This window comes from Dunckerocampus dactyliophorus, chromosome 1 (genome assembly GCF_027744805.1).
Source record: "Dunckerocampus dactyliophorus isolate RoL2022-P2 chromosome 1, RoL_Ddac_1.1, whole genome shotgun sequence".
NCBI classification, from domain to species: Eukaryota; Metazoa; Chordata; class Actinopteri; order Syngnathiformes; family Syngnathidae; genus Dunckerocampus; species Dunckerocampus dactyliophorus.
The window spans coordinates 16994498-17006756 of NC_072819.1; the positions used below are offsets into that span (position 1 = coordinate 16994498).

At 39.6% G+C, this 12259-nt stretch overlaps 1 protein-coding gene across 1 annotated transcript; it reads left to right on the forward strand.

Moving 5' to 3' along the window:
* Positions 1-454: 454 nt before the first annotated feature.
* LOC129193972 (neurexophilin-4-like) lies at positions 455-9500 on the forward strand. The gene is made up of 2 exons (XM_054798820.1): positions 455-594; positions 6465-9500. Exons 1-2 carry the CDS (start codon positions 517-519, stop codon positions 7278-7280), a joined length of 894 nt encoding a protein of 297 aa, XP_054654795.1. The 5' UTR covers positions 455-516; the 3' UTR covers positions 7281-9500.
* Positions 9501-12259: the final 2759 nt, after the last annotated feature.

Sequence of the window (12259 nt, forward strand, 5' to 3'; positions counted from 1 at the left end):
TTTGGGGGATACTACATTTATTTATTAATATATTTGCTTTCTACTATTAAGACTTCATAACTTGCTTTTTGGTTGCGCCATAATAATGTAATATTATATTTAATTATGTTTTTAAGTACAGCTTTGTCTTTTACTGAGGTTCCTTATCATATTAGCAATAGTTATATGGCAAGCTAACACAACATTTAAAACAGTCTTGTCTGGTTATTGCTAATGTAACGACTTTCCATGAATATGTACAGTATTTTTAGGATTTGTCAGAATATTAGCTGACTTGTCAGTATCATTTGTACAAATCCTCTTATTTGGATGAATCCACTTTAGCAGGCTCGTGGTGGTTTTAAATGTGCGAGGACAGTGGATGACTGTCAGACTGAGCTCACCAGAGATGTGTGTGTACTGTATGTGTGCTTGTTGAGGGAACTCACTTTGGGGGTGGGGGGCTCTCATTGCAGAATGTCCTGCGCTTCTTCTGGAGGCTCTCAGTGAAAGCATCCTCCTCCTTGAGTTCACTGAATGGATGTTTGCTGGTCCGAGATGAAGTCTTTGTGTTGGAAGCTGACCGTCACCTGCTTGTGGCTTTTTCCCTCTGTGGTGAGTACACAACCTCGGCTTGTTACTCCTGATTATGAAGGCAATGTCGTTGTGATGCACTGGACATTTTCAAAATGACAGTTTTTGATTTGAGCTTTGATGGTGGATGTGCTCGAGCCCACTGGCATATTTGGACAAAACTAATAAACCACTTATGTAGAATGCATAGCGGACAAAATATACTCCCTGAAATGTTTTTTTCATAAATCAAATAACATTTAAACTATTTATCATGAACATAGATTAACAGAATTGCTTGTATTCTTCTCACATTTGGCCGGCCACTTGCCGGGGCTATGCAGAGTTCACTGGGCTCCATCGTAACTGCCCCATAGGCCGCAAGGCTGTTTGAATTACTAACTCAACGCTGATGGACATGCAGTTATTTAGACAATGACAATGGACATGCAGTTATTTAGACAATAATGTCTAACTGTTGACTCATTTTCTTTGGATAGTAAATCTATACTGATATATAAGCTGTGTACTGACTACTCTAAAGTATATCCAAGCTTATTTTTGTTCTAGTATTGTCCCCTGTGAAGATACAGTGTAGTAAAAATGCTTGCCGAAATGCGAGGAGTGGACTCACTTATGCGAGGTACTACACAGGAGGGACAACTTAGTACTTCTTTCTTTCCGAAATATCATTTAATTAATATGAATACGGTTTAGTGATGTAAATACCATATCAATATGTAGTACAATAAAGACTTATAATGCTGTTTCTGGACTCATTTCCTTAGTATGTGTTTGTTTGAGTTCCTGTTCCTGGGGGCCATTTGCAGCTCATTTTTCATTATTGGCTTGTGGCACATTCTAAAAATACCACACAAAGAAAAATCCAACAATATTTGAAAAAAGAAAAAAAATGAGGTGTAACATAATGAGAAAAATTAGAAATGGTGAGAGTAACAACGCTAATACCAATAGCTTTGTCACCTACAAAACAAATCTGACATGTAGCTGTTTTTTCTTTAAATATATACTGTACATAACCTCTTAACATATCTACATGGGTTGGTTTTAGCCTGTTGAAACTATTTTTAAACATTAAAATGGCCCCCAAAGGCTTTTTTAGAGTTTTCAGTATGCGGCCCACGGTGGAAAACGTCTGGACACGCCTGGCCTATTACTGTAGTTAGGATAGATACTTTAAAATGCAGTATAATATTTGTAAAGGTATATCTATGTATAACACATGCACGCATATGTACTGTAATTTGCATGTATGAGTACCAGGGGAGGCACCTTTTAAGATGAAAAAGTAAAAAAAAGAATAATGTTAACTTCTTCTGCAACACTCTGAGCGCACAACACTGAGTTCGATGGTGATTTCTGTTTGTCAGCATGTGATGTTGTACAAACAGTTATTGCACACCATAGCTTTCAGAAGTGTCTGTAATGTCTTTAATGTGTGACATCATTATTCTTGCTAGTCGGACAATAAAATACAATGAAATCATATGGCCAGGCGCACAGTATACTCTTCACCGTGAAGGGGCGGGGGCGTATGTGAGCTGGCAGGTGCTTGTCGCTGCCATGCTTCTACAGAGAGGAAATTTCTTGAAAGACACAAACAGCAGCGCCAGCATCAATGTATCAGCTGGAGTCAGCAACAAGTCAAATGCAATAAAGATATTTTTATGCTGTGCTGAATGAATGAATCTGACTTCCAAGATTGATTATATATTCATGGTCAAAAATGTATCTAATCTGGACTTGTAAACGAAACAAGATTCAAGATTCAAGATTCAAGAGATTCAAGAGAGTTTTATTGTCATGTGCATGGTAAAACAGCAGTTATACCATGCAATGAAAATCTTATTCTGTTCATTCTCCCAAGAAAAGAAAGAAAACACAAGAAATAAGAACATAAGAAACATAAACACATAAACATATATACCAAAAACAGAAGATAAACAGACTTTTACAACAAAGGAACAAGTTTTCATGGAGGATAGGCGCTTGTACTTTGGATACAAATAAAGGTAAGACCACAAATTGTTTTCAGTTTTATAATAATAAATAAGATTAGTAAGTATTTGAAAACATTGTCAAATTTCACACAATTGTTTGCTGTAGTGTGATAAAATATCCCCATGTCTCTCCCGTGGGAAAATAAAAATACAAATAAATAAATAAACACATAAAACTACAAATACACAACAGTTTTTCGTGCAGTGTGATTCAGTTCATTATGATCATCAATCATTTAGGCATTTTTAGACTTTGAAAGAAAAAAAAAGTTTTCACATATTCAATGATGGGGTTCCAGGTCTCAGAAAATATCTTGAAAACAACATTTTTAACAATAGTGAATTATTCTCTTCTTTTTCTTCTTTTTCTTGTATTAACTGTGTTAACATTGATTAAAGTACAAGAAAGTGAAACAAAAACTCCAAAGGAGTCAGTGCCTCATCAGCCATGAACCTCACCAGATGTCACTGCATACGGACAATGCAAATGTACAAAACTCACATTTACAAACACAAGTGTGGGGCCGCACGGTGACCTAGTGGTTAGCAAGTTAGCCACACAGTCAGGAGATCCGGAAGATCTGGGTTCGAATCTCTGTTTGGGCATCTCTGTGTGGCGTTTGCATGTTTCCTCCGTGTGCTCTGGTTTCCTCACACATGCATGTTAGGTTAATTGGAGACTCTAAATTGTCCATAGGTATGAATGTGAGTGTGAATGGTTGTTTGTCTATATGTGCCCTGCGATTGGCTGGCGACCAGGGTGTACCCTGCCTCGTGCCCCAAGTCAGCTGGGATAGGCTCCAGCATGCCCCCGTGACCCTAGTGAGGATTAGCGGCAAAGGAAATGGATGGATGGACAAACACAAGTATAAAAATATATACACTCCTGATTCAATTTTAAGACCAGTTGTAAAATTGCAAGAATTTACATTTTGCACTTTTGGATCTTAAGGAGGTAGAGCTTCAAAATGCAGAAAGAAGAAATGGGCATTAAAATTTTAACTAAGCAATTTATTGCAACCAACCATTAAAATGAAATAGGTTGTTCATCAGTTCATCAAAAATTTACAGTCGTCCGTCACTGCATTGCAGTACAAACATTGCTGCTTCACTTGATTACGGTTTTTCAAAAATGGATTAATTAATAAACGATCACTGTTTCGTGGTTGACTATGGCCCATTATTAATCAAAAATATAGAAAGTAAGTCTTACGTCGTATTCTGGTTACTACAAAACATTGCTGAGACGTGACATGCCATTAAGACTGCATGTAGTCAGCCATAGCATGTCGACATGACAGAGTGAAAAAAAGTTCTCCTCCCATTCCGTGTGGCAGTGGGAATTTTTTGGCTTTTTACTTTGTCCTACTTCCGACTCCTATTGAAAGCCTTTCTTAAGGTTAGAATAAATAAATTGGAAGCTAACTAGTTAGCTCTCTAGCATGCTGTGCTTAAAGCCGTAGCTGTCTCTTGTGTCCCTGCAGTGATCCCATAGCCTGTGCATTAGCAATGTGGTGTAAACAAAGAATCGTAGGCGGGTAAAGGTGAATATAGGGGTGTTATTTCATGGCTCTATTAATGGAAAAAACATATTTAGAAAGTCATAAACAGTTTTTCTATGCTTGAACTAAGAAAAGATTGGTCTGGAACCAATTATAACCAGTTTTTTATAGCCAGTGACCATATCATTCACGAAACAATTACACATCTCAGACCTCTCTGGGGTTTGGGTTTCCTCAGGTGTTTATTCCACCATCACTTGAGCCGGTATGCTGTCACAGAGGCACTGACATGGCTGTCACACTGAAAGGCTCTAATTGGGCTAGCTGAGAGCAGCACACATACAGTATTCTGTCGCTGCAGTGCCTGTGACACAATGACAACAACTGTGATAGCGTGGTCGAGGTGGCTGGAAGGGATGCTGCTGAATGACATCCTCCATGGGAGCTGTTTTTTTCTTCCCTGGAAATATGGAATGCAAAGTTTCACGGGGAAAAAGTTTTGCCTCACATTAAAAAGTCGAAGCTGTCGCCCACTCTGCAGCCACATGTTTTACTTAAAATTGGAGTTTTTAATGAGAGGAGCTGGAGTCTGACAAGTGGAAGTGCACAATGCATTTGGTGTCAGCTTTGCTATTTTAGGATGGTGACTCTCTGTAAACTTGATGCAATGAGATTTCCAACATTAAAACAGACACAATACAGATTAAAATACTCTGTCTCATTTACTTGAAATGACACATTCAAAAATGTTTACTGCTCTTTTACCTTCTTAAAAAATTTCACCAGAGGTTGACTTTTTGAAGTGGAAAAATAAGCTAAAAACATAGTTACATAGATACATGTCAAATCAGTCTAATGGAACCAATAAATATGCATTTATAAAATAGCAATAATAATGATAATACATCAAAAGTATACAGGTAGTATTCTATACTGTACCAAACAGTAAATACAAAAACACAAAGTAAAAGTCCTAAACAGGAAATGATGGTGAAAACATAGGAAAACCAAAACAAGAGTGAAGACTGTCAAGAGGAGTGTGACAAATAATTCTATTAAAAAAAATATATATATATATATGGAATCAATGGCAGGACAAAAACAATATACCCTTAGATAGCCTAACTTTTAACATACAATACAATGAAAAGCCAGACGGGCCATTTTGAACAACACAGTGGGCCGCATGCGGCCCGTGTACTGTATTATGCTCATCACTGGCTGAATGTCATCTGAAACAGAAGCTACCAACACATTTACTGCTCAAATTTCACTTCAGCCCAAGATCATTGAAATAATTGTTGCCCAATAAATAACTGCAGCCTTGTACTGTTGAAAAACCCAGTCATTACCACACAGACGAGGGCCTTCAGTCATCAGGGGTTCCCCCTGCAACATCTCCACATAGCCAGCTGCCATTTGACGCCCCTGCACAACCTGAAGCTCCATTGTGCCATTGAAGGAAAAAGCAAGCAAGCAAGGTCATGCGCCTCCTCCACTGTGCCATGTGGAAAACATCTCAGACGGGGTGTCTTTGTCATACCAGTAACATTGAAAGCCATCAGGACTGTCATTCTTCTTTTTGCATTTTGAAGCTCTATAAGCGCCTTAAGATCCAACAGGGCAAAATGTAAATTCTTGCAATTTTTCAACTGGTCTTGTAATATTTATGATGAGCGTATGTTCAACCTGAGCATTTTGATTGACAGGTTGACATAGGCTTGTTACTTCTAGTCCTTCTAGTCCTGAAGGAGACGACCTATTGATCGCAGCCAATTTCATCACTGGCATTACACAGTGTCATTATTTGAATTGATTACCTCTGTACCTTGTTACGTTGATGCAGTGAAATACTGTATGTCCTCTTTGTCCCTTTTACTGTATACACACACAAACACACACCCACCCACACACACACACACACACAGACACACACACACGCACACACACACACACACACACACACACACACCCACACACACATTTATTGTTGAATGAAGGTTTCTTGCATGGATTTGGTGTCTCTAGCTTTAATGCTAATGATCTATGGTTGCCCAATGGGTCCATGTCTCCAAGAAGTGCTATTGTGTACTTTATCCACTTTTTACATATACACTATAACTCTGCACTTGTCCAATGTAATAGATGCCATATATCACGTACAACAACGCAACATTAAGGAGCGGGACAGGAGGACACAAACGTTAGCAACACTAGCATAGCTATGTGAGCTGCAGTGCTAACTTTACACTCACATTCTAGCAGCAACATCATGCTGGGTTGGCACGTTAATTTTTTATAAAGCTATACCCCAGCCTTTAACAAAGGCTACTACTGTTAGAACATCGTTAAAACGTCATTAAATCAATTCATGTTTGGTTCTCCACAGGTCCAAGAAACAACCAAAGCCTCAAGCCAACAACGGCGAGCAGATGAAGAAGGAAGAGTAGACGCTGTTGGAGTGTCTTTCAAGGTCAAACACATCTCCAAGGACTTACAGATCATCTCCACCAAATACAAAACCCCCGCATATGGCTCTCTAGGCCCGTACGGGTGGCCTCGGAACTTCTCCCTCGATCAACATCTGTACAACCCTCCATCCAAATCCAAGCCTCATCCAAAAGTGTCCCCCAAGTCCAAGAAGATTTTGGGTTGGGGCGATTTTTACTTCAATGTGAAAACACTGAAATTCAGCCTTCTGGTGACCGGGAAGATTGTGGACCACATCAACGGCACGTTCAGCGTCTATTTCCGCCATAACTCCTCGCATTTGGGCAATATAACCGTCAGCATTGTGCCACCTTCTAAGGCGCTTGCCTTGGAGGTTCTGGATCCGGGAATTCCAAGCATTCACACCAGGAACTCTGTCCTATTACCAGACCTAGCATCCCAGTTTCAATCCACCAGTTCAACCCCTCCAGACCTTCCCAAGCAGCAGCAGGATTTGATGGTCATGACCGAGCTCAACTGCCGCGTGGAGTACCAAAGAACCAATCGGTCCAAGAAGACCAAGCCCTGCATGTACGACCCGGGCCAAACCTGCTACTCGGAAAACACCCAGTCACAGGCAGCGTGGATCTGCGCCAAACCCTTTAAGGTCATATGCATTTTTATTGCCTTCACTGGGACAGACTACAGGCTGGTGCAGAAGGTGTGCCCGGACCGCAACTTTCAGGCTGAGCAGAGCCAGCAGCACTTTGGATGACTGTTATCCAGACAATGATGACTGCAAGGTAGCTTGGAGATGAACCAACTGTTTTATACACAGTGTCCAATTGTTTTTGGGGGTTTTATTGGTGAATCAACAATTTGTTTTTCAAATCTTGGGGCTAGTTACGGGGCTAGTTACAAGAGTTGACCTCAGCAACCATCCATAACAATGCAGTAGGCCTTTAATTTATTTGGATTTCCCCTAAAGCTTAGGTCACAACCGGATGTACAATTTTTTTTGGCCGTGCGATTTTTGGCTTTCCCCAAATCGCTGTGTTCTTTTTGTTTGTGAAGAACGTACTTGTGGTGACAATGAAGGAGTAATAGTTGGAGGACGTACAAAATATCTCAATGTTCGTTGGCCGCACTATGTGGGGTGCATGTGTGGCACACGACACACATTGGAGACTGTAAGTGCGACATCCGAAAATATTTTACTTTTCACCCAAACCTGACACCAGCAAAATGTACAAAAGACACACATTGGCCGTACGAGCGACGCACAAAGATGTACCAAGTGCGTAAGTTAGTCTTGCAACCTGAAAAAAACATAAGCGGCCGTAGAGATTGTTTGACTTGACAAAGAACCTTTGCGGCCAGTCTACGGCTTGGAAATCAGCGAGTCACACGCACACCCTCTGTGTGTTTCTGGCTTTTATTTTGTACGCACACGGGCCGTAGGAGCCCGTATGACCGGTTGCGACCTTGGCTTAAGAAAGAGTGGAATTCATCTGGTGTTGGGGTCAAATTGTCACCGATAGAATGTCAAATGTTAGACAAAGAACTAAGGGTGTGTTCACATTTGTCATGTTTGGTTCGGTTAAAAGGAATTTGGGCGTGTTTGCTCTTCTAGGCATGTCCAAACTTTTTCTGCCGATGGCCACATACAGGCGGGGGTCATTTTTGACTGTATTTATTTGTGTTACCGCTGCACACAAAAGGGTGATAATTTGTCAAAACATGCACTGTGTTGCTTGTGCTCTTATTTTTCTGACAAATCCATTACAGTTTGGTGCTTGGATTAAACCCCCCAGTTTGGCCCCATGCAGTCATGGCCCAAAACACTGGCATGCCAAATAAAAGATATGTATCTATTTATCAGTGCTCACCTTTTATCCAAATTTTACCGCGCACAGTAGACATTTTTGAACCACAATTACTTCCGGTACTATAAAATTAATTAACCAGTTAATCATGTTTAATATTTCAATTTAATTAAATGTAAAAATGGTTTATGTTTGTTAACTGTGCAGCAGTAGGGGCTACATGGCTTCAAGTCAAATGTCTGAAGGGGTACACGATTGCAAACATTTTGGGAACCACTGCTATACAGTATGCAGACTGTTGCATGGACTAGCTGTAAATATTGCACTGTCAGTATTGAACAAGAAGAAGCAAGACATTTGCAAACCTTCAGAATTTAACTTATGTTAATTGTCTTGTTGGCTCAGTTAAAATGCGTGGGGGGGGGCGCTAGGTGATTATTTCTCATGGGGCCCAGAACTGTCCTGTGTATATATATCTATAAAAATATATATATACATATATACAATACATATATATATATACATATCCTGTATAAAAAAATATAGATATGTATATGTATATATTTACATATCATTGGAAAATAAACTCATCGGTGTTTGAAAGACAATAGTTTTTGATTGAGTCGTTTCCTGATGAGATGCACGACACAACATGTCCATTGCGTCTTTCTTGCCAACATTGACTGATCTTTGCGACACAACTTGAGATCTTGGTAACTTTGCTGTAAACGCCATGCTTGCGTCATACGGTTGGCGTGATAGCACTGATTATCTGTGAGGGAGGAAAACACATCTCCAGATGGTGGCCTTAAGTATTATAAAAGACATTAAACGCAATAAAGATGAAAGTGTTGTGGAACAAAAATGGAGTGTGTTTGGGCAAAGGCGTACACAACTACCAGCTGACTAGAACAAACAAGCCTTTAGCATTTACTGTGAGACTTTGCCTATAATCTGAGCACACATTTGTTGCCTTTTATTCAGCGGATTGTTTAGAACTTCAAAAGGCCCATTAGTCCCACTGCCTTGTTTCCAACGCCCCCCCGGTGCCAAATATTATAATGCGGAGTGATGAAAGTGTTTTTTGGAACAAGCTCGCTTGGCAATCACACAAAATAACAACAACGACACAATGAGCACTTTGTGAAGCTTTTTTTATTCTAGTCTGTTTAAAGCCTAATTGCTTGCATGAGACTTTTGGGCTTTTTTTTTTTTTAAAGCAGCTTTAACGTAAAACCTTAATGATAATATACACTCCTGATAAAAATTTTAAGACCACTTGGTAAATGGCAAGAATTTACATTTTGCGCTGCTGGATCTTAAAGGAAAACCACACTTTTGTGGGGAATTTTGTCCATCATCCACAATCTTTCTTCTGTGCGTTCTAAAGATAATAAAAACAGCTAAAAAAAAGGCAGCTAATTAAGGCACGTAATGGGACACACCTATTCTGCCTACAAAGTCCGCTATTAAAGCACCTCCAAAAAACTCCAACGTTTTATCGTTTTATAATGCAAAGATGAGTCGGGTCGCAGCTACGTTTTTAATATTCTTAACTGTCACGCAGGTGGAAAAAGAAGTTAACAGCTGTAAATAATAAAACTAACAATACACACAGTCTTTAACTTTAATGACAAAAATGCCAAAAGTGAGTCATATTTGCATCTAATTTCTTACCATAATGAACTGCCATACAAGTATAAAAAGAAGTTAACCACTGTTAATATTAGCTACAAAATAAAACACGCAGTGCTCAGGGCACCATTATTGCTGTGAAAAATAATATTGAAGACATATTTCCTGTATTAGATGTGTGCACAAACGTTGAAATATTTACAATTTTTTACAATTTTCATCACTTCTTCCGGAATCTGGAGGAGGAGGAGCAAGTGACGTTTAAACCAGAAGTTCCCACACAGACGCTATTGTTCAAACCATTACTTTCTCAGTTGTTATGGTCCAGTTCTGGATGAATTTCTTATGTTTGTTATATGTTTTTTATATTATACCCGCTCATTGTGTTGAAGGCTTTTGCTGTAACACTCCAGGAGACGGAGAAAGCTTGTTTACATTTCCAAAAGACACCATTCACCTCGTCAGATGCTTTGGCATTTTGGCAAACAATAATTGTTTTGATACTTTCAGATGGAAATAAGAAGTCAAAAACCCATTACAACTTTTGACCGTGGAAATGCATGTCAACGTGGCAGGAGGTAAATCCACATTTTTTCTACTAATATTCTCTATAGTAGCCAGCCTAGTGCTGAGCTAATGTAATGTTTATTCATAACTGGCCTGCATATGTTGCTCCAGGCAGCTAATGCGGTATCTGTTGCAACATGCAGCAATAAATCCACAGGATCCCTTTTGATTGCCGCGTCATGCCAAATTGTTATCTGAACAACAATCGCTGTCTCTCGTCTTGCAGTCGATCTGTCAGTTTCTGTAAATAAATCCAAATTTCTTTCCTAGATCTAGTCTACGAATCTTATAATAGGATGGGGTTTCATGCCAGGGCTGCTCACTGGTCTTTTATTTGGCAGTGTGCATAGAGCTGCCACTTTACTGACAAAAAAACATACTTTTTTGTGTGTGTCATCACAACCCAATATCAGTGAATGTTATTACTGTACTCTATGTCACTTTCTTGGCTTTGCTGTGAGTTCATGCCTGCATTTGTTTGCATTCAATTCCCGGAACGTCTTCTGGATGAGCAGTTAGTTAGGCAGTAGGCAAACAAAAATGGCAAAATACGAGAGGAGCTAATGAAGACGCAAAACAGATGTCTTGGAAGACGAGGCAGCATGAAGTGTGCCCAGAAGCGTCCAAACAAAGGAATAATCCCACACCTTCCTGCCGCAGCTGAAGTGAATAAGAAGAGGTTTCGATGGAAGGCAGCTGTGCTCATCCCGTAGCGCCGCCCGACTCAGGAGAACCAGCGTCTGAGAGACACAAAACAGAAGAAGCAATAGGAGGTACAACCAAGCAATACAGAACAACCACTACAAATACCGAAAAACAAGAAAGAGGCAAACAGGTGTCAGCGTGACAACAATGTTTCATTAGGGGAGTACTTTCATTCTGTTATTGTTTATTTCAAACTTTTTTGGTGTCATTAGCACTTTAAATAACAAGTGGAAAAGGTGAGTCACGTTGCATTTCTTTAATATTCTTAATTTTCTCGTGTGTAGAAAAAAAATGTGCTGTTATTATAGTGTAAAAACAATCAAACACTCAATCACAATTGACAAACGTGAGTCGCATCTCCTTTTTAAAACTTGAACTGTGGCGCAAGTGTAAAAAGGAGTTAATGTTAAAACAAAAAACACTCAAGTCTTAATATTAGTGATAAATGGCAGTGAGTTGCATCACATCTCATTTTCGAGCATTCTCACGCAAGTGAAAAAAGACGTTAACCACTGTAAAAACAACAAAACACTCGAGTGTAACACTGATCTCGGAGTCTTAGCTGCTTTGAATGCACTTGTAACTTCCTGCGTATGTTCTTCCTTCTTAATAGACTCCTGTTAAGGCTGCTCCTGTCGATCATCCTCAAAGCGTTAGAGGTTACACAGTACTGATGAATGTGCAGCATATACTGTAAATAGCAATGCACGACATGGTCACACCTCTGTGTGCTGTGAATATAGCACATGCTACTAATTATGGTGTGTTGCATTGTGGGCAGAGAGAGGTGTTGAATGTTTAAAATCTTAAAATCTGCTTAAAATCCAGAGCTTCTTCCTAGAGTTTCTACATGGTGTGGCCAGACTTATGTCTGCTGCTGTGTTAGTTGGTTTTTCATGACAGTTGGGGAGAAGTTTCATCACTCCCAGTGGAAAGGCTGAGGCGTCCCTAGCAGTTTGGAAGGCAAGAGACAAAAATTGACTGAGATGACAGCGAGAAGAAAAAAATCCTTTAGCTTCCT